Source organism: Hetaerina americana, unplaced genomic scaffold, assembly GCF_022747635.1.
Source record: "Hetaerina americana unplaced genomic scaffold, ioHetAmer1.1.p SCAF_1, whole genome shotgun sequence".
NCBI lineage: Eukaryota > Metazoa > Arthropoda > Insecta > Odonata > Calopterygidae > Hetaerina > Hetaerina americana.
This window is the reverse complement of record NW_027286069.1, coordinates 41,715,552-41,739,830: the sequence shown is the minus strand read 5'-3', so window position 1 is coordinate 41,739,830 and position 24,279 is coordinate 41,715,552. Positions and strand designations below refer to the sequence as shown.

The 24,279-nt window shown below is 37.4% G+C and overlaps 1 protein-coding gene across 4 annotated transcripts in view; it reads left to right on the top strand.

Annotated features, from left to right (window-relative positions):
- Positions 1-12,428, top strand: part of BRWD3 (bromodomain and WD repeat-containing protein) — a 67,315-nt gene extending 54,887 nt beyond the window's left edge. For all 4 annotated transcript variants that reach the window (XM_071588826.1, XM_071588833.1, XM_071588818.1 and 1 more), the window contains 6 exons: positions 2,237-2,388; positions 4,608-5,126; positions 7,836-8,016; positions 8,374-8,791; positions 8,893-9,027; positions 10,995-12,428. In XM_071588826.1, the coding sequence (XP_071444927.1) occupies positions 2,237-2,388; positions 4,608-5,126; positions 7,836-8,016; positions 8,374-8,791; positions 8,893-9,027; positions 10,995-12,067 (2,478 nt within the window). In that variant the 3' untranslated portion in view covers positions 12,068-12,428. The remainder of the gene's footprint in view (positions 1-2,236; positions 2,389-4,607; positions 5,127-7,835; positions 8,017-8,373; positions 8,792-8,892; positions 9,028-10,994) is intronic.
- Positions 12,429-24,279: the final 11,851 nt, after the last annotated feature.

The window sequence follows — 24,279 nt, the reverse complement described above, 5'->3', positions numbered from 1 at the left end:
AGGACAGAAGAGCTTTTGCGGGAACATTGATTGTTAAACATGTATGAACATTGTCATATAGCTGAGTATATAAGTGTATAGATAACAATTCAGTTATGCAGCGTTATCTGCAGAAATGACTAAGAATTTGACATATGTTAGACTGGCAGTGATTTTGCCATTCATCAACCAATTTAGACTCTGATGAAGGAATTTGTATGGATATGGTAGTCCAGTGGGTGGGACTTGGAACTGCTCATTGGAGGGTCCAGGTTTAAAGCTTGAGATGCCTCTAGGAACCAGCTTTACCCAAGCTGTGTGATATTTTGGGCACCACAACTTCATGGAAAACCATAGGCCACACAGACAAAGGAACTGGCTCTCCTACCCTAATATGTGAATTTCACAGGTATTAGTACTAGGTGAGCTCTACCCTCACCTATATAACTAACCTTTGGGTTGATTATTGTGGAAGGAATATATAAGGATTTTCTCTCTAAATTCTGTTCCTTACTGCAAATGCTAAATTAAATGCTTAACATTCATAAAAAGTTATCTTCTAAGTCAGTATTCAGGTATATCAGATTTTTTTCCTTTATTTTGATGCCTAAAATTGTGAATTGCAGCTTATATAGGTAGTGTGGTACATGGAATTTGATAGCATTAAGAAAAATTATATAATCTTTAAAGGAATAAAGAGTTAGCCTTTAATTTAATGACATACAATCATAGTGTTTAACAGTGACCTAACTCCTTACCAAATCAAATTAGTTTACAAGAAGAAATACCTGAACCTCTAGAAAGTGATGTAAATTTGATTTTTATGCTAATTTAGGATGCATTCATAGTTGAGTTCTGAAAGTAATGCAATTATATTTTTAAAGTAATTTATTGAACACATTTGCAAAAACACTTAAAATTCTTCAAAGTACTGTCCTTGGGCCACTACACATTTTTTCCAACGACTCTGCCATAACGGTATGTGCCCTGGAAGGCATCTTCGGGAACCTCTCGCAAGGTCTTTGTCATGGCTGATCGGATCTATTCTATGGTCGAAAAACGGGTTCCTTTCAGGGCTGCCTTAATCTGAGGGAACAAAAGTCTTGCTGGGGCGATGTCAGGACTATAGGGGGGTAAGGCAGCATTGGCACCTGGTGTTTGGCCAGAAACTCACGGACTCGTAGCACATAATAGCAAGGCGTGTTGTCATGGAGTGGCTAGGTAGCGGAGATGTGTTTTCTCGTCCTGATGACCCTTTTCCGGATTCTTTCCAACACATCCACGTAGTAGGCAGCATTAACTGTCTATCCACGAGGAACAAACTCCTTATGGAGCACTCATTTACTGTCGAAAAAGACAATGAGCATTGTTTTCACTTTTGATTTACTCATTCTTGCCTTTTAGGGCTTGGGAGACTGGTCGGTATGCCACTCAGAGCTTTGATGTTTTGTTTCTGGGTCATATTTATTCAAAAACCCAGGTTTCATCACCAGCGATGATGTCCAAATAATCAGGTTTATTTTCAATACTTTGCAAAAGTTCACTTGAAATTTCCGTTCGGTTGGTCATTTGGTCGTCTAATAACACCCCGGGCACGAGCTTTGCACACACTTTCCTCATCGCTAAATTTTCAGTAACAATGTGAAACACAACAATAGATGACAAGTTGAGTTAATTGGCAACCATCTTGATACTCAACCAATGGTCCAACAATTGTCGGACTCGAGCTACATTGTTGTCGGTTTAGCTGGTTGATGGTCACCCAGAGTGTTGTTCATCGTGAACCTCCTCCCGGCCCTCCTTTAACGCCTTTAATCACCTCAAAACTTGTGAGTTGGACAGAGAAGAGTCCCCGTAAGCCTCACAAATCATTTTGTTAGTTTCTTCAAGAGATTTTTTCAGTTAAGCACAAAATGTAATGGCATAATGTTGCTCGCGTCAGTTCCAATTTTTTTGTGACACGGTTGGTGCGCAGAGGTTCACAATAACTGATGTCCTGCTGCTTCCACAGCTTGCAGAGCACTGAGACTGGTGTCGTGGCAAAGCTTAGTCCCCCACCTACTCCAAGTTGTTCGATCCCATCCCAACCAATGGTAGAGGTGCAGGAAATTCAATTGCATTGCTTCCGGAACACACCCTGTAGATTAGAGTGTAGCTGCCATGGTGGCATTGTCTTCTATCTTTTTCCTCAGGAAAGGAGCCAAACTTTTTATTAATCAATAAACAAAAATTAAAGCTAGTTTTTTTCTCTCAATAGGCAAGACTGGAAAACAGATTTTACAGGCGTGTGACATCAATTCAGTTTGATGTGAGATACATAGCTACAAATGCAGAGAAATTCAATGAGCCTGGAAGTCAAATTGTTAAGCAGGCTCGGATAGTAACAGAACTGTGCCTGCGCATCATAAAGTAAGTTTCCTTATACATTGGATGTTGCAATTTACATATTTTACTATATCTTAAGTCTTTAGATTGACTGTAGTTCAGGGGAAATTCTGGTGAGTGTGTAAGTTACACTGCAAGGTCTTAATGATAACTAGAAATTAGAGGTTTGCCCATTTATCGAATGATTTGGCTTCATTCACGTGACCTACCCATTAGGCCTTGTACTCACAGTTATGGGCAGAAAATACCTTTAAACAGTACAGTAAGTAACACTTTCTAAATTCTCTTGTGATATTAAGGTACCTGTAAAATCATGGAATACATATTAAAAATTGGGGTTTTCTGATATCCAACTGAAGCTCATGTTTGAATTATTACAAACTTGTGAATTGATCCCCAACTGATCATTTCCATAGATGACTTATAATCATAGAATAGTATCCTAAACCATTGAACCTATTTTTGAACAATACTTCATAATCAGTTACTTAACATTTTTGTAATAGTGTAGTAGTTTTCAAGTTAACCCTCATTTTAGACGATGTTAACTCTTTTTCATTTGTGGTGCTTGATCTGTGGGATGTAATTGGAACATGGTACTTAATAATTTTTTGACAAAATTCTGACACATTTAAGAGTCCTCTAGGATGTCATCCTCAGGCAATAAATGCTTGTATTGCAGAAGATCTCATGTCCAAAATAATAAGATCTGCACTTGCTTACTCCAAGAAATTCATAGTCTCATTCCCTTCTGGGAACATACAAAATCCAACCGACAATCTTGAGTAGGGGAGCTCCTAATATCACCAATTATCAGATATAACATTAGTAATGGCAATTTTAATGACATGTATCTTTGCCATCCACCGCTTTACCATGAAATGTATGCTCCATCTCCAGCAATCACCTGATGTGTAGCAAATAAGGTAGTTTAAAAAGTTAATGCCAAACGTACTTTCAAATTCAAAACTGCTAATTTCCATGTTAACTGATTACAATGTTTTGAAAATTTGACATAGTACAGAGAAGATAATAGATCGATGATTAATGAAGGTGAGACATACATGAAATGAATGCACAAATGCTAAGGAATTTACTCCGCCATGGTTTGTCTTATAGTTACAAAGTTACAATTAGATAATTTGGAAAAATGCAATTGAAGCATATGAATGAGAATATTAATAAAATTATTAAGATTACTTCCAAAGAAACTGCGGGAGATGCCGCAACAGTAACTTTTAACGGAGTCATCCGCTAATGTGCATTTTAATGCAACAATTTCAGAGCGTAAAAATCATTCGCCTTGACTGGGCGTCGAACCCAGATCCCTCAATATCCGGTCGAGTGCTTTAGCCACTTAAGCTACCGAGGCGTCCTCTTAAACTCAGAAATTTTGGGGCTTTTAAAGGAACTAGATGTTATGACGAGAGACGAGATCATGTTAACCTCGTGGACAGTGGCGCCTCGCGCACGACTACGAATGCATGTGACATTGTATGTACGGTATTTCGTCATAACATCTAGTTCCTTTAAAAGCCCCAAAATTTCAGAGTTTAAGAGGACGCCTCGGTAGCTTAAGTGGCTAAAGCACTCGACCGGATATTGAGGGATCTGGGTTCGAGTCCCAGTCAAGGCGAATGATTTTTACGCTCTGAAATTGTTGCATTAAGATTACTTTTTATTTGCCCAGAGATCACAATACATTACACCATTCCCACTCTGCACTTAGTACCCCACGCAGTGAGGTTACATGAATCATTAAAATACTGACCATAGGAATTTCTTATAATATACTGCTACAATTTCGAAATGAATATGATAGGAAAAAACAAGTGAAATGGACCTCTGAATTATGAATGGTGAAGCACCATTTGTGATTTAGTCAGTGAAAAATCCATTTCATTACAGTGTATACCTATGCTTTTTGATAAGTGTTAATCGCTAATTTTTTTTAGCAATTAAATTATTTTGCACATAACCCTATGACTACTCATAAAGAGTATTTATGTTTTACATCAAGTTGTTATTTTACAATAAAGTTGTATCCCAATGTACGTAATTTATGCTGAAGGTACACGCTAAAAATTTATCCAGGACTGGATTTTTGGGATTACTGTAATTCATTTATCAGCCAGAGTTGATTTCTTTTCATTCTACTTCTTATTTTAATGATAACGATTGTCACTAACTTTCTTGCATTAATGAATGGATAAATAATTGCATCATTTTCTTCTGTTTTGCAGAGACCACTCGCTATCAGATGTTTCTGGTGAATATAGACTTCTTGTTGACAATTATTGCTCTTCTGAAAGTGATACATGTGGTGCTCCATCACAAAGGAAACAAACTAGTCAAAGTGAAGGACCGAGTGGTAATTTTAATAGTAGTAAAACAGGACGAAATCATTTTTCTTCTTTATCAACTTCATCTCGTTGGCAGTATTATTCTCGAACAGTTGGCGAGGAATTTGCCTCAGACAGTGATAAAGAATCCAATTTACATTTGTGTTCAACTGAATCTGTGCCTTCAGAGCGACCCAAGAGAATTGCAGCAATAAAATGCAGCAGGTACGGCAACAGTTCAGGGAGCAAGTCAGAAGAAAGTCTTCCTAGTGTTTCAGGGCTAAGGAGAAGTTGTCGAGGAAGTTCAATTGGAGTTCAAGACACATCAAGTACTCATAGTGGAATAAGCTGGTGTTGGAAAAGGAGATGTAAGGAGCTTCTTGATTCCTTATGGCAGTGTGAAGATTCGGAGCCATTCAGGTATGTTGACCTTTGGAATAGACCTTGTTGAGTATTTTTTAACATATTTCAGGCATTTGTGCAATTGTTTAACAATCTTTTGTTAGGATTTTGATGTTCTTTACTTCAACGGTGCATTGTTTGTAATGGAATAGACCTTCAAATAAATTGAATTCATGCTGGTTTCCGGGAATTACCGTCGCATAGTTTAGTTGGTTGACAACTGTTTCGCCCCCAGTCCTGGAGGCGTCTTCAGGTCGAAGTCAACTACGCGACGGTAATTCCCGGAAACCAGCATGGATTCATCAGATAGACGGCGCGGAAGCCTAAGGATTAACTTCAAATAAATTGTTTGTAATTCATTTTATTTGCAATATTAGAAGAGTTTATCTTACCTGCATCCATTTTATAAGAGCATATTCAATGCGTCCCCTCCCACGGACTACAACCTTGATGTGGTGGAAAGGCTTGTGCGTTCTGATGACCCCGAGAGCTGTGCTGGTGGGAGTAGTGATAATTGCTTCTGGTAGGGTTACCCATACCAGATAGGTCGAAGGTTAGGAGCCAGACGAAAGGTAGTCCACACAATGTCTGTTCCTCAGTGAGGCAGCTGCATAGGTGCCTGACACCAGTGGGGCGGCCATTGAGCGATGGTGTCATGTTAAAAACAGTATTGAGGAAGGCAATGGGAAACCACCTGAATTATTATTCCCAAGAGCATAATGATGGATAAAGTAGAGAATACGAGTCCTGGCAACTACGGGACTCGGCCCAAGCGGCCTTGTCATGCTTGGCAGCGGGAGAGGTAAAGCCTCCGCAGGCATCATCCCACAAAGCCCTTGCAAGGGAAAACCGACAGCAGCAGGACAGAAGATGCAGAAGAAGAAGACCCAAGTTAGTTAAAATAGAAACTTGGAATGTTTGGACAATGTTGAGGACAGGAAAACTAGAGAATGTTAAGCGAGAAATGGAAAGAGGAAATATAGATATTTTAGGAATATGCAAGGTGATGGAAGGATAGCTGGGATTACTGGAGTGATAATTATAGAATACAGTGTAAATAAATAGATAATATACAGCAGCGGGGACGAGAGCCAATAAGGGGTTGCCATAATATTAAATAAAGAGGTAGGAAGAAACACAGTCAGTATAGAATATTACTAGTAGAGATAAAAGCAGTTTCAACAAACTTGGTCATTGTTCAGCTATACATGCCACGGAGCAACCATTAGGAGGAAGAAGTCAATAGGATTTACAATCAGTGAGAGAACATAATCGCTAATATTTCTGCAGGGAAACATTTGATAGTGATGGGAGATTGGAATGCGATGGTAGGCAAAGGAAGAGATGGTGATGAGGTGGGGGACTACAGTTTAGGCACGAGGAATGATCACGGGGAGGAAGCAATTGATTTCCGAAGGAGACAGGGGTTAGTCATAACCAATACTTAGGTTAAACCCCACAAAAGGCACAGGTATGCCTGAAAAATTCCAGGTGACTCAGAAAAGTATCAGTTAGATTAGTTGTTTTGTTATCAGTCACAAAATATTTATTTGGTAGTTGTGTCCATCCAAAAAAAAATCTACCTTAACCGGTAGATTACCATATAATAATAATAGTAAGAGGTACATCCTACAAATAGATTGAATCATATTTAAGTGAATGGCATCAGAATGTGGAGCTCTGAAGAAATGGCTCCAAATTTGTTTATACTGAGAGAAATGTAGCCGAGTGTACCCCAGGGATCTGTACTTGGCCCTATTTTATTTTTAATTTATATTATGATCTCTGCCAGATAAGCTTAATTCCATTAAGGGAATAGATCCATTATCATATGCTGACGATTCGAATATTATTTGATCAGCCTCCTCAGTGGACAGTAAGACGGAAAGAGCAGCTGTAGTTGCTCAGATTTTCAATGAATGGTGTCTTCTTAACTTCCTAAAACCCAATTTAAACAAGTCCAGCCTGATTTATTTCGCAAATGAAAACAAAGTTTCCATGGCAATCTCAGTAGATGTGGGTGGTGTAAGCATCCCCAAAAATTCCAGTACCCAATTCCTGGGAGTTATCCTGCAAAGAAATATGTCTTGGGAGGAACGCATTTTCAAATCATGTAAAAAGTTAAGTTCCCAATGCTTCCTGAGTAGAAATATGAGATATTCTGTAAATTTAGAGGTGCTTCTCTCCATTTACTATGGTGAATTTTATTCTCATGTTACTTTTAGTATCCTCTTCTGGGGTTCCTCTTCCCATGTGCGAATAATCATTAAAATCCAAAAGAGGATTATACTCGTATGTATTATTAGAAGAGGATTATACGCTAATATTCATATATGTAGTGTTTTTACTAAAATTTTGAAGTTTATATCAGAAGTGTCCTATATTTGTGTGTGTAAATATGCACCAAATTTTCAGAAAAATGAATGCATCATTATTATTGTATGAAAACTGGCCTTAATATATTTTAATTGTATCTCTTTAAGCTAACACTATGCCGGCAAATTGATTTCTTTTCAGCATGGTTAGTTGTTGAACAATTCATTCATCATTTCAGTATGCATATCAATAATATTCATATTCTTTCTAAAAATAGTGAGGGGTAGGAATTGTCTCACTATTAGCTGAAATTAATGGCTAAAGTAACCAACATATGAATTGACGTACAACGTATCTCAAATTACATTTTCATGTAAATTAATATTTAACAATACCATTACAAACTTACAGGCATCCTGTGAATGGTGATGAACATCCAGATTATTATGATGTTGTGGATGCTCCTATGGATTTACAAACTGTGAAAAGTAATCTGGTTGCAGGGAATTACTTATCACCTCAAGATTTTCGAAAAGATGTGAGACTGATATTCATAAACTCCAAGAATTATAATACTAATAAACGGTCAAGGGTATGTCAGAAGTATTTTGTCTCTTTAAGAGTATGGTAATATTATTTCTTTTAAAAAGCATGTAGATAGTGTTCTGTGTAAAGAAAGCCAAGAATATTAATTTGAATTTCAAATCTTCTTGTAAAGGTTCACAAGAATTTCATTCACCTTGGCTGACTAGATGTAACATGAGGGAAATATATTTTTTTCCTCATGTTACACCTAGTCCGCCAATGTAGAATCCATTATTAGCATTTGATTAATATCAGTATGATTGATCTATTAACTTTGTCTTTGTAATTTACTGCTAAGGACTAGTAAAACGTTTTGAATGATGCATGTAAATATATTTCCTTTACCAAGTTTATTTTGTTTCAGATATATTCTATGACTATTAGGCTGTCAGCCTTGTTTGAAGAACAAATGAGATGTGTGTTGAATGACTGGCATTCTGCACAGCAAAGAAGTGAAGCCAATAAGATAGTCATATCTAATAAGACAGGAAGAGTTGAAGTACAAAATAAACAAAACTGTGATCACATTGAAGTAAATGGTTCAAAGAAAGGTTTAGTAAAACGAAAAGGGTCTGCTGCAGCAGCAGCTCGAAAACGCTTGGAGGAGAATCAGAGAATTGGAGTTTCAGATGATGTTAGTCAAGATGATAGTTGCTTGAATGGAGAATCAGCTGGTGTTGAATCTTTTGCGAGTGTCTCGCAAGATGCTTGCCAGTCAATGTCTTCTGAAGAAAATGGCAGCCTTGAGCACCCAGGAATTGCATCTCTAGTCAATGCTGCAGGTACTAAATGATTGGGAGAACTCTTTCTTAATACAGTGTCGTAAAATTGTACTTTATGGTACTGGTTTCATTCTCTTTGATCTTGGGAATATTTATTTCAGCAATTTCCAGGAGGAGGATAGAAAGTGATAGTGATGATTTAAGTTTGTCAGAGCCTACCCAAGAAAATTCTTCTTTGGAGCGTGAGGGTCAGAGGAGGACTGTAAATGAAACTTCAGAATTCTCCCATTACAAGAGTATGATCAGCCATAAATTGATGGTTCATTATTTTAAAAAATTGTTCCAGTTCAGATTGTGGACTGTAATTCTGACTAATAATCAAAACTGTTGAACGGTCAATCCTTATCCCAAAACCTTATAATCATAGTTTTACATTGCAATTCAATGGCAATAATCTTGTAGTTTTTATTTTCTCTGACATGTAATTGCTTATGTATAATGAGGAACATGGGAATAATGAATCTGTATTAAATTCCTCTCTATAACCATCCATTTTCCTGCTCGGGCATATTTTATAACTAAATATCTCCTTTCTCCACAATATTATCTACTAATTCACAAATATCTAAACAAAACTACAAGAATATGTTATTAATAAGGTTTGATGATGGCGCTTATGCATTGAAACTAGTTGTACCTCAATAAAATCAATAGAATTTTCCTTCTTCAATTAATTGGCATCTTTCATTTGACCGTAAAAAGTAAAAACAAACACTTAATTTTAGTACCGTAAAATTTTACTGATTTTCATGAGAGTTTCCTGTTTCCATTAGACTTATTAAAAATGCATAGATTCATCAGTAGTTTTGATTTTAATTCCCCCTTTTTTTTGTAAAATTGATTCTATGCAATTATTCTAGCAGTCATGGTAAACACCTGCTTTGTTTTTATGAATTTCTTATATGAAATTGTCTAAATTTCGTTTAATGCTCTTATAAAGCAGTTTCGAGCCATTAACAATTTTTTTATTTTTTTTTGCTGGGACAATTTTCATAGACCATTATCTTTAAAATCAAATATTATACCCTGAAACAATCATTTTTTTTCATATCCATCATGATGTTGTGCATATTCTGTTAATTAATTTTACAAATGTAAGAACAGTAACTACAGGTATTTCACCAAAATAGGTAGATGTGCACTTTTAACCCCATTTGTGATCCCAAAAGGTTAAGTCCTGAAATTATATGGGTGTTTTGCTTCATAGCATTTATTGTCGTAAAAACTTAGGATATGCTCTTTTTTGAAACCTTTTTGCTATATATCATTGAGCTTGTGAGCTAATTGGAATAAAGTTTGCATTTAAATTAAATACTTATGATAGGACTTAGAAATTATGGAAAGTAATCCTTAACCATGAGAGGAGTTCTACCCTATCAACTGTTACGGCTCGTATTGTTCAGTGATCACACTAACGTCGAGCCCGGGATCAAGGGAAATGGAGTGCACCATTTATGGAATGTTTAGAACGGCAAATATGTGCTTCATTTTTTAACTAGATTGCTGAAGCTACTGCCAAAAAAATTCTGCAATACCTATGATATGATGCAAAGGAGCCTTTAATTTTTTAACGACTGTCATCATTGTACTTAATTTGGAGTTAAATAATGGATTTCACTTCAACTGTAAGAGAAAAACACTGCTTTATTTGTAAAAGAGAACTCCTGAGCCTAAAATCTTTACAGTTGTGAGAGGGGTATGGTGTATATATAACTACTATTCATTCATATGAATACTTTTTCCAATATTGAAAGCTTAAACTTTGTTGTTCAAATGCTCTTTTGTTGTGACACCAGCTGGATAGGTTGGGTTATCAGTAGAATAGTTTGGGCACATCCATTTGGATGTACTAAAGTAGAGTTGGTTAGGGCAGTATGAAGAAGTATAAGGTATTGCTTTTGAAATGGAGCTTTGGATCAAAACCTTTGAATTTTAATGGACTAGTTTTTCTAGAAATGGACACTGGCTATTATGGTCCATGGTATTAATGCAAAGTACCCTACTTTTTTCCGAAAACATATTTGTGATCTAAAACATATTATAAGTACCATATGAGTTAGGACTGATTAATAATGGACATTTACCGAAGCACTTAGTCATTTTACATGTACTTTAATTAAAAATTTCTCCATCTAATTTATAGCTGAAGGAAACTCCTGTAAAATATCATTTAATTTGATATGTTATATTTTTCATCTTTCAGAATTGATTGGCCGTCCCATGTCCAATGGAAGAGTTCCCACTCTAAGAGCTTCTCTTAATGGACTGCATCCAAAACCAAATCCAGTAGAGAGGGAAGACAATGAGGAAAGTGATGTGGATGATGGTGAAGATGATGACGGAGACAGCATCAATGATGATGAAAATGAAGAGGAAATGGAAGAAAAAAATAAACATTCATCAAGTGGTGGTAGCCATAGCAGTAGTGAAAGCAATGCAAGTGTTAGTGCTGTTAGAAGAGTAAAAACCAAAAAGAGGAACATTTTGGAAGAAGATGATGAAGAGGAGGAGTATTCCAGTCACTCCTTTAAAAGTAAAACACCTCAAGGGGAAGATGAAGATGTTGATGAAGGGGAAGCAGAAGATTATCAGAGTAACTCAAGTTCATCAGGTGAGGAGGATGAAAAGGAAGAGGATGATGGCAGTGAAATTAGTGAGCACAGTGAACATGATGTGGTACAGGAAGTGAGTGTAAATAAGCGACGGACTAGTGGTAGAAAACGTAAGTTAAGGATATCAACAGAAGATGATGATGACGATGATGATGATTATGAGGAAAACAAAAGCTCGCGGTTTTCTAGTAGGAAAAAATCACGTGTATCTTCAAGTGGTAGACAGTTGCGAATCATCAGTGTCGAACAATTTGGTGCCAGCAGCTCTCGATCAAGAATAAGTACTCGAAACCGAGGTAAGCAGAGAGTTTATTATCAGGAATCACAAATGGATGGTGAGGAAGATAGTGAAGGAGAAGATGAGGATTATGTGCATATGAATAATCAGAAGGGAAAAAGATCCAGTGAACGACAATCTACGGTAAGGAAAGTTATAAAAAGAGAGCCGAAAGAAAGTGAAAGTTCTGTTAGAAGTACACGCCCAACCCGTGGAAAACGTAAAAATTACTTTTATGGAGAAGAAGATGAGAGTGAGTTAAATGGTGGTGGCTCAGATGATGGAACTGATGAAGATTCAGATGATGGAGTTCAGCTACTTAGTATTAGTAGCAGAGGCAGAGTACGTAAACTCACTGCTCGTGCTCGAGCACTACTCAGGGACTGATATTTACCTTATTACTACTACTAGTAAAGTGGTAATATTTTTATTTATTTATAAACTGAAAACTTTCGAAAAACATTTGAATGAGCAACTCCAGTGAAGTTTCTTTCATAATATCCCTAAAAGTATTTTGTATAAGACCAGAAACGATCATTGGTTGCGTCAGGTAAATAAACTTGACTGCTCCCCTTCCAAAGGTAGTCTGTGTTCAAATAATCCACCAATTATGTAAATGAAATTTATGTGAGTGTGTGAGTGAGTGACATGTTAAAATTTTTGTGATTTTATTCATTGAATCTTTTGTAACGTTTTGTTTGATATAAAGAAAAAAAGAAATTCATCTTTTTATTTAAGATGTGGACTATATCATAGAGTATTGATTTATTTCATGTGTGTTTTCCCATAACCTTGTATTTTTGCATGTACAGGAAGCTGATCATAGGCTAGAATTATGTAGTATGTAAACTAAGCTGGAGAAATATTGATGTGTTGTTTAACATATTAGATGAATGGAGAAGGGACTTGAGTGTGATTAGAACATGGAAGAGAAAGGTTTATAAATTTTTTTAAGGCATTTTTAAGATATTATGTAGTTCCAACATTAAACCCTGTCCACTTGTAATGTAAAGAAAGTGTGTTTAACCACAAAAAATATTTGGTGTAAGACAACGTGAGGTGATTTCAAGTTTTAAAGTCTCGTAATTTTATATTAGAATATATGTCCTCCTGACAGCTGATACTGCCATCATATTTCAATGTAGATTCCCTGAAATTGTATGCATTTTACACTATATTGTTGCATTGACTGTAGGATGCTACAAATTTTTGTTTTAAGGGTATACCCCTTATGTATATAGGCCCACTAGAAAATTGATTAGGAGTGGCTGCATGACAGGAAAATAGTATCTATGCAGTGTTTCCATCAAAGCTGGGAAAATTTAAAAAATCATGAGGTAAGATCAGAGGAATAGGAAGTCCTGGAAAAATCAGTGACGATTGTACAACTACGATGAGAATAGCCGTTGACCAATTCTCCTGCTGTGCTAAAGGTAAAATCCACTTCAAAACATCCTTTTAGGACACATACGAGATTGTCATACTCTCATGGACATAGTGGGAGGAAGTGGTACTTGCACTGTTCTAGAAGATGCCTCCAACCATGTTTGTTTGGGCTTGTACTCTCATGCTGTTTAGGCACCAAATTTTCTCTCGCACAAGCATAAATTTTTCGCATCCACGTATTGTTTTACAGTCATTTAATATCATAGTGTGTTAATCCAAACCAATGAAGCAAACTAAAATGGCATTATGTCCTTTGTACATTGTCATCAGTGGTTCAGAAATCTTTTGGCTGTCTGAATTCATTCATCAAGCAAGAAGTAACACAAATGTACTGTGAATCTCAAGTTCCTGCTATCTGTCAAACTAAAAGAAGGCTCTCATCTTTTTCAATTAACTTTGTCATTTTCTCTGATCTTATTTCAAAGAAATAGTTTATAGACCTCACTACATGGATGTAACACGTACTATCAGGATATCATTTTTTGTTGTGCAACTTATCACAATTGTTTGACTGTTACCTTAATACTTAAGTGTTAAACCTCCCAAACACATACAATGGGTGGGTGCTATCCAGGAAGATTGTCTGCTGCCTATCACTGCCTTGTTGAAATCAGATAATTTATTGCATTCAACTAAGATTTTAATGGCCTTAAAGTGATGAGGGGAGCAGTTTGTAACCTGATTATTTACTAAAAAATTGTTTTTTGGTGATCATTAGGAGAAAATCCCCAATCCTGAAATGAATAAAAGCATGCGTGTATATTACATTTCGGGAAATAATTGCTCAATAATTCAACTTGAAAATGGGAGTAACTTACCTCTTAATGGGCATTGCGCATTAGAATGGGCTTAAGGTAAGTTCCCGCTTGCTACACTATTATTTAAACAATGAATTTCATTGCATGTAAACTACTCAAAATTGTCTCATTTTTTTCCCCTTAACTTTTTGCTGGAGATTTGTTTCATCTTCCTTCCTTCATATTATTGCTCCACCTGATTTTAAAGTAAACCTTGCCTTTAATTCTTAGTAATATTTATAGGAATTATAGTCCACTCCCAAGGTGTAGCAACTTTAATCTGTTGAAATGTACGAGGGTCATCCGGAAAGTAGTACCCGTTCGTGCCGCATGAAGTGCTGACGACGCGAGTAGCCGCTGGACGAGGTCAGATAGCTTCAGTGGCTTGTCTGCCTTCTCTGAGCCAAGTTGCGTGACGCTAGCATTGCCTGTGTTGTTTCTGTGATTGTTTACAATGTTTAAAAAAATTGAGAACGCCGCCAGTTGTGAAGTGAGGGCAGTGATTAAATTCCTCAATGCAAGAAACGTTCGCCCATGTGATATTCATCGCCAATTAAAGGAGGTGTATGGAGACAATGTAATGGACGAGTCGTCTGTTCGGCGGTGGTGTCGCAACTTCAACATGGGGAGGGGGAACACACACGACGATGAGCGTTCGGAGAGACCGTCTGTCATTACAGACCAACTGGTGAGCTCAGTTGACGAATTCGTGAGGAACGATCGGCGCGTCACAATTGATGACATCTGTGAGCATTTTCCCAATGTTTCTCGAACAATTGTTCATGAAATTGTTAAACACCATCTGCATTATGCAAAAATTTGTGCAAGATGGGTCCCTCGCGTATCTCAATGAGCTGGCGGCGAAGGACTATGCAGCAGGAATACAGAAACTTGTCACACGTTATGACAAATGCCTTAATTTGCTTGGAGATTATGTTGAGAAGTAGTTTAAAGTATCCTCTTTCAAATAAAATTTTTTATGTTTGTTAATATTTACTTTTGTGTCTTTATTTCACGAACGGGTACTACTTTCCGGATGACCCTCGTATGATGATGCATCAAGCATTGTTTCTCCTTCACTCATTCCATAACTTGTATATTATTTTAAATTTAGGAGTTTTCAAGCAAGTTTAGTAAATGAGTAATCAACGCGGAGGTAGGTTTTATTTATTTATTTATTTAATTTATTTATTTATCGGCTTAGTTGGGCGAGGTTGAGACTAATAGTCCCCTCTTCCACCTAACCATACATTACAGACATTATATTGAAGGCAATCCCATACAACCAAGCCCTAGATGGAGGGAAATCCACCTAGGCGGGAATCGAACCCGTAACCTTTGGGTTGGTGGGCGAGGACGTTACCCCACCGCCACCGGGGCCGGCAAAAAGGCCGGAGATTCGAATTCCCGATCTCCTGTTTACTAGACAGGCGCTTTAACCAACTAAGCCACGGCGCCATGGTTTTACAGATGAGGGTAGAGCCTACTTAATACCAAACCATAGACGGAGTGTGAAATTCGCAAATTAGTACGGTAGTAGAGTCCATTTCCTGTCCCTGTGCTGCCTATGGTTCCCCAAGAAGATCTGGTACCCAAAAAATGACGGAATACACACACACACACTCGGGTGAAGCAGGAGGTTCCAACAGTGTTACCCAGTATTGAACCCGGGCTCTCCAATTAGCAGCTCGTCACTCTACCCGGGCTACCACGTGCCCTACTTAAGATATTATTTTAATATTAAGAAAATGGCTAAAGGAAATAAAATAAAACATTTATGCAAACTTATATTGGGTGTTATGATGCAAGGTTTCGACCACCCCGGCATACCAAAATATTTGTGCCCACCACTGAGTTAGGGTTACGTCCACGGAAGGTGTACCAATTCTTCGAGTGTATTTTTAATAAGAGTAAAATAGGAACATTTTATGCTAAACTTTAAAGAAGCTTGTCGTTATTAGTTTACGGAGATGCATTGTTTTTCCGCTCGGGCCAAGTAGAACTTACGCTCACGGACCACATAAAAAGCCGCTTAAAACTGCTGAGAAGCTTAGTTTAGTTTGGAGACTGCAGGTTCGGATCCTTCCTCCAGGTTTGGAAGTTGTGCTGGCATTTAATTGAGGTTATTTTGCGGTCGTAGATGGTTGAGGCCACCGCCGGTGGCTCGCACTAGATTGTGCTAGGCTTTAAGGATATGCATACTCATTTCATTGAATGTGTACATATCGTCATTCACTTTACTTCAAAGTCATTTGAAATTTAATGGCCGATTTGATACAAATTCATGCAAGTTTAAAGTTAACATCGTGACATTATATCAATTTTACTGAATTTTTTTGGGCTTAATTTGAGACAGTAGTAGTAGTATTTAGGGGAGGCGACCGACAGCTGAGGTCATTTGCGCCATTAGGGATGGACAGGAAAGGATGAAGGGTGGAGAGAAACTCGGCGTCGGCATTAGCCTACTCTTTACAATTTGCGTCAGGTAGAGAAGCACCCGTGATCCTTGCCGTGGAATGGCTAAAGGAACGAGCCTGAGATAATGAGTGACAAACCGATCATTAACAAATGAGAGCTTCTTCGGAAACTGAATGAAAGAAATTTAATCATTCCGAACGGAAGTTTATGGTCTGATACGAATGATGTATGCTTGTATGCTATGTAGAGCTTGGGTGTCTTATTAATTTGTCGAGAGAACTTAAAGGTGTGGAGAAAAGGAAGCGAAGTTTATTGCTACGTTTTTTTAAAGCATGTATCCCGTAGTTTTTTATTTTTGAAGAAACTGATATTTAGCAAACTAAAGAAAAACCTACACTTACATATTATTTTCACTTGTTACGATAGGCTACATGGTATTCCCTATTGTAGAAAAAAATCATTTCGTTTCGTACAAGCCAACGTTTTATCTTATCCTGGTTTAATTTACTGTTAACACTTTTAGCTTTACTGTTAAGCACTGTTAATACCTTTTCTTGTGTCCACTAGAAAAATAAACTAAATAGGTTGTATGGTTACTCAAAATTTTGACTAAAATTCCATAGCAAAAGAAGTTTTTTTTTAAAAATAAAGCTTGATACTGTCTTTGTTATTTCTGTGTCTGATCATCAGTGGTGTGTTTGTTGTTCTGGTTTTGAATTATTAAATTTGTCCTTTAATTGGAAAGCTGTATCGTGGCAGGTTTTTCAGTAAATTCTGAATTCTATGATTGCCTCTTTTTTCTCTAGATGAACCACCACATTATACATGGTATGAAAAATGTTTTCTTTTTATAATATGGTTATTAGGTAACGGAGTGAGGAATTGGAGTCTTTAATCAGAGAACTTTTTTATTTTATTCAGAAAATGTAAATTATTGTTCATGGATCTCACTGTTTATCCCTAGTGAATTAGGATTACTCTTAAGTAGCTAAAACTTTCAAATTAATGAAATTAACATACTTCTCTTTGACAAACATAGTCTTCATTTAACCATCTCCCCTTGGGTTTAGGCCTTGAAGTGGTTGAAGAGCTTCTTCTGGTGGGAGCAGTAATGTTTGCTCCGGTTAGGGTCACCTGTGACAAATAGGTTGAAGAGTATGAGCTAGATGATAGGTAGTCCACACCACATCTGTTTCTCAGAGAGACATCTAACCCCAGTGATGCGGCCATCTTAGGGATGGTATCATGCTGAAAACAATTGAGGAAGGAACATAAAGCCACCTTAATTATTTATTAGGTAATCTACCGGTTAGGGTAGGTTTTTGGATGGACATAGCTACTAATTAAAAAATGTATGACTCCTAGCAAGACTCATCTCAGAGTACCTTCTTCTTCCCTTCATCCGGTCCAACATCCCTATCCTGTTCCTTCCCTTTCCTCGTTTGCCTAACATTCTCCCCTCTATTACAGTCTTCAACATCCTACTGCCGGTCAATACCCCCTTCATCCATTTTTCCTGCCTCCATAGGATTTATCCCAACAAACCCCTCTCTTCGCCCACCATACCAAGTACTTCCTCATTTGTTTTCTTCTCTGTCAATTTCACCTTCTCCATTCTTCTCCACACCCACATTTCAAAAGCCTCCAATCTACATCTATCCTCCTGCTTCAATGACCACATTCCCGCGCCGTACATAGCTACGCTACATATTAAAGTTTTTAAGAGTCTTTTCTTAATATCCTTACTCAACGTCCCTCTCATCAACTCCCTTCTCCTTGTGAAGGCCTATTTGCTTAGCACAATTCTTCTCCTTACGTCCCTACTACTTTGACCGTGTTGGTCCAAAACACTACCCAGATATACGTAAACTGTTCTACCTGCTCTAGTTTTTGCCCTCCTATTTTAATGCAGAGCTTAGCTTTTCTTTTTCTGAAAAACTGCATAACATTTGTTTCAGTTATGTTGATTCTGATCCCATATCTGTCGCACTAAATTTCTAATTCACTCAGCAATGCTTGCAACCCCTTGGCTGACTGACAAACTAAAGCTTGATCATCAGCAAACCTAACTGATTTTATGAATTCCCAGCCCGATTTCATTCCTACCTCCAGTTCTTCCCATGCCTCTTTAATCATTTCCTCTACATACAGGTTGAACAGCAACGGTGATAATGGGCAACCCTGCCTTACACCTCTTCCTAGCACTGCCCAACCGGACTCCCCGTTCCCCACTCGCACCTGTGCAGTCTGAGACATGTACAGGTTGTGGATTAGCCTCCTATCCCTCCAATCTATTCCTATTTTCTGCAATATACTCATTAGTTTTTCCCAATTAACTCTATCAAACGCTTTTTTGAAATCTACAAAACAGAGAGAGAGAAACCTCCTGGTTGTGTTCTATATTCCTCTCCATTAATAATCTCATTACTGCAATGGCATCGCGCGTACCTCTCCCCTTCCTAAACCCAAACTGATCATCCCCTAAGTAATCATTTTCCCTACTCTCTATCCTTTTGTTTATGATCCTAAGAACAACTTTAGCAGCGTGGAATATCAAACTTATTGTCCTGTAGTCCTCACATGATGTAGCCTTTACCTTTTTCGGAATAGGACCTAAAACTGATCTCACAAAGTCTTCTGGCCAGATTCCTTCCTCATAGATACTACGAATCAGCCCACATAGCCTCTTCCTCCCACATTTTCCTAAACGTTTCAATAGTTCCGCGGGAATGTTATCCATCCCCAAGGCCTTATTTAGTTTCATCTCCCTTAATGCCCTTTCTGTCTCATCGTCTAGTATGCCTGGACCTAAGCTATCTTCCTCCACGTCATATTCTTTTTCAATATCTAAATTTGTTGGTCAAAGTTCTTTACTATACAGTTCTTCTATATACTCCTTCCATCTCTCTTGGATCTTTCCTGTGTTAACTATTACCTTACCTGCCTTATCTCTAGCTGTTAGCATAAATCTCCCTTTCTTAATTCCCGATAAAGATTTAACTTTGCTGTACAGCGCACCAATTTCACCCTTCCTCTGCAAACTTTCCATAGCCTCACACTGCGTCTTCGACCATGCTTCTTTTGCTTTATTTGTTGCCCGCCTCAATTTATTGTTTAATTCTTTGTACTTCATTTTGCTTAACTCTGTGTTTACATTCTTCCTTTTTCTCCGCTCATCCATCTTTGTAATCATCTCATCCGTGTTCCATGGTTTCCTAGTCCTTTAGCGTTAATGGTTCTAATAGTGTCTTTTGTGGCTTTCGATAACCCTTTCTTGATCCTTTCCCATATTTCTTCGATAGTGCTTAGCTCTATACCATCCTCCATGATTTCCTCTACCGCCTGTTTGTACTCCTTCCATTTCAAACCATTTAATGCTTCTACATTCCATTTTCTAACCCACTGCCCCTGCCTTATCTTTTTGAAATGGGGGCTACATTTCATGACAACTAAAATGTGGTCAGAGTACGCATCAGCTCCCAGGAAGCTGTGCGAATTTATCAAACTGTTCCTAAACCTGTGTCTAACCAGGATAGAATCTAGCTGATACCTTTCTGAGTCACCTGGGATTTTCCATGTATACTTGCATCTTTTGTGATGTCCAAACTAAGTGTTGGTGATGACTAACCCCTGTCTCCTGCAGAACTTAACTGCTTTCTCCCCGCAGTCATTCCTCATTCCTAAACCATAGTCACCCACCTCATCACAGTCTCTTCCTTCAACTACCGCCGCATTCCAAACCCCATCACTATAAAATGTTTCCCTGCCGGAACACGCGCGATTATGTCCTCTAACTGATCGTATATCCTATCGACCTCTTCTTCCTTATGGTTGCTCAGTGGCATGTATACCTGAATAATAACCAAGTTCGTCGGTTCTGCTTTTATCTCTACTAGTAATAATCTGTCCGTTACCTTCCAAAAGCTATGATGGCCACTGTCATGAATACAAATCCTGGCAACCTAAGTACCTGGGCTGAGTGCTATGCCTGGCCCAGACTATTAAGGTCTTCGTCACATAAAATCCATGTAATTTTATTCAACAGAAGCAGCAAGGGCCCTTTACCTTAAGTCAGGGAAACTAATACAGGTTGCGGTAACGTAACTTCCTTTTTTCAAACACAAAACGCTTTCATAAAAGGAAGTTATGTTGTTGCACCCTATATATAAAGCAGTTGATGGAGAGAGCAAATATGAAAATTGTATGGTTTATGATGCTAGATTGAAGGATAGCATTTATTGGAGCAATAATTATAGGAAATCATAGACCAGAGTAGACATTCAGTGAAGGGTGGCAGTAGCATTAAACCATTAGGTGTTAAACATGGAACAAGTGTGCAATTAAGAGACTGGATTTAAATTTGGAAGCACTGCCAAGAAGTAAAAATGGAAAATCTGTGATCTCTCATAAATATGAATTGGGATAGATTCAATGGAGATAGTAGTAATGCATAAAAGATCCATAGAGTAAATATATTTGGCCATCAAGCTTAGAAGATATGCTGTAGATGAAAAAAGCTCATGTTCAGGCATAGTTGATGGTGAGATAGAAAGGGCATTAAGGGAAATGAAATCAAGTATGGCCATAGGAGTAGAAAACATACCTGTGGAATTACTTAAAGGTTTATGAAAACATGGGAGAAAGAGTTCCTATCGACTAACTGGTAGCATTTATGAGGGAGGAATGTGGCCAGAAGATTTCTTCAAATGTGTTAGTTCCAAAAATGGAAAGGCAGTCATATGCGAGGACTAAAGGACAATAGGTTTAATATTTTGCACACAGCTTAAGTAGTATTTCAGATTGTCAAAAAGATGATGGCATATGGTTATGGGGGATGATCATTTTAGGTTCAGAAAGGGGGGAGGTATGCATGTTGCATAACAGTAATGAGGTCACTAATTGAGAGGAACAAAGAGTGCAATAAGGATGTGTTTGCTTTGTGTATTTTAACAAGCCATATGATATGGTAAATTGGGTAGAATTTATAAATGTATTGCAGAAAATTGGAAGAACATGTGGCTTATCAGACATGTATACATGCCTCGGACAACTGCTGAGGAGAGTGTGGCAGATGGAGAGTCCCAGCCAGTACTCAAATTGACCACAACATCCCTGAAATTTGCATATATTAACAGAGCATCACTACAATTGTTGGACTTTGGTTTATCTACCGAGGTTGGAACAATTGTTAGACTCTGACCATCGACTGAGCATCAAGATGGTTGCCAATTAACTCAACTTGTCATTTACTGTTTTGTTTATTTGTTACTGAAGATTTAGCGAAGAGGATCGTGTGTACCAAGCTCAGGCCCAAGGTGTTGTCAGACGACCAAAAGGCCAACCGAGCGGAAATTTCAAGTGAACTTTTGCAGAGTACTGAAAATGAACCTGATTATTTGGACGTCATCGCCGGTGATGAAACCTGGGTTTTTGAATATGACCCAGAAACAAAACATCACAGCTCTGAGTGGCATACCGACCCGTCTCCCAAGCCCTAAAAGGCAAGAATGAGCAAATCAAAAGTGAAAACAATGCTCATTGTCTTTTTTGACAGTAAATGAGTGTTCCATAAGGAGTTTGTTCCTCATGGATAGACACTTAATGCTGCCTACTGCGTGAATGTGCTAGAAAGACTCCGAAAAAGGGTCATCAGGACAAGAAAAGACATCTGCGCTACCTAGCAACTCTATCACAACAACGCACATTGTCACAACACGCTATGAGTCTGTGAGTTTCTGGCCAAACACCAGGGGCCAATGCTGCCCCACCCCACCTATAGGCCTGATGTCGCCCCAGCAGATTTATTTTAGTTCCCTTAGATCAAGGCAGCCCTGAAAGGAACCTGTTTCTCATCCATACAAGAGATCCAATCAGCCGTGATGAAGACATTACGAGAGGACCCCAAGGATGCCTTCTGTAGCACATACCGGTCATGGCAGAGTCGCTGGAAAAAATGAGTGGAAGCCCAAGGACAATACTTTGAGGAATATAAAGTGTTTGTGCAAAGCTGTTCGCTAATTACTTAAAAAAATGATTGCATTACTTTCAGAACACACACTATATCTCATCCCAAAAGTAATTCACTGAGAAGGGAATGGAACCGTGGACCTTCGGATTATCAATCAAATGCCTTAACACTCAACCACCGGAACTAATTTTGATATAAATAAAAGTACAAGTTCCTTTATACAATAATTTGATTATATTATTACCATTAAAACCAACAGAAGCTCTAGAATATGATAATTGAATATTAATGGCCAAAAGCAGCGTTTTGTATATAGTGCCTCGGTATTCCTGAAATTACATTGTCAACATAATTATTACAAGAAAGAATAGGGCCCCATGGAAATTAGTGAAATATTATGTGGATTTACCAGTTACAAAACAATTTACAGGTATTTTTACATTACAAATGGTTTAAGATATTTAGGTTTTCTTCTATTTCAGGATAAAATTTTATGCACTGAAAATTTCTCTTGCATTTCAACTTACTAAGAGGATGTTTAATAGTGCTAGGAAGAGCATGATCTAATTCTGCGATGTAGTTGTTCAAGTAAATGTTCACATAAGTTCATCTTTATGTGATCCTCGTCCTGATATTTATAACACAGAAGTTGAAACAGTGTGTTCACGTGATTGTGCCCTCACAATAGCATTGTTCATACATAAATTCATCGAAGAGTAGATATACATGATACCTGGTGTATCAGTTTTAATGGAAATTGACAGCAGTGTTAAACAAAAAATAGGTAGCATGGACACCCTGGTCATCACCCTATACAAGGTATTGTAAAATAATCCAAGAGAACTCTTCATTTATAAAATGTTCATCCAATAAAAGCAATTGCTGAGACATTTCTAAAAAGAATATATTGCTATCTTTATAGATCATACTTTGAAAAGTTGTAAGGTAAAAACTCTAATAATTTCTTCAAATTTTTCAATTAACATGGAAATGGAAATATTTTATTAATGATTTCATGGCAAACAATCATAGAAAGAATGTTATTGGGAAGGAACTGTAGGCAATTGTGTCTGCTAAAAATACATATATGAATTTTCACAATTGAGTAAATGTAATTGAATTCGTAAATTTAATGTGTAAATAAACTACCATTAGGGATGAGAAGATTGAAACACAGAGTTTAAATTCTTCGTATTTACGTCCAAAAATAAGGAAGGTTCAACTAAATCAGAATGTGATTTATGTTACAACAGCATGTTGCTCTAAATTATTTAACTAATAAATTCAATATTACCCCGGGTAAATAATCCAATGACTAATATATGTGGTGTACATCACTTCTCGGTTATATCGTTTAATTTATCCAATTTGCACACTATATTAAACATGGCTGTATTATTTATCAAAATGAATAAAGTATATCATTACCACAAATACTTGTAAACTAAAAGAATATACCAACATCTGAAGGTTTTCTCAAGTGCAATACTATCGAAAAAATAATTATTATTCCAAAGTCTTTGTTGCTCCAATGCCTAAATAAGAATCATCACACCACGAGAAAAAATAATTGCAAACAAGATTGTTTGGACTGCCCCACCACGTACCAGTTAAGTGACAAAAATGACCGATAAGAAGATAGAAAATGCTGCCATTGCTACAAAAACTAGCGATTCCCTTTATAATTAACGTTCAGCCCGTACGTTGACCACTAGGTCCTATAGGTATTTTGCCGTTTCCGGAGAGCCGGTGGGTGACCGTAGTCATGAGAATACGATACCTAATAAAATAAATAAATACGCAGATTACTAAAATGCAACACTCGAAATTTAATAGAATTTACAGGCTAGCACTGGCCATATAAAAAAAGTGATTACAATGGGACGCATTTCCTCAGAGCAGAAAAACCACCCAGAAAAAAAGTTAATATTTTTATAGAAGTCTTTATAGTAGTTACCGTGGAGTGTATA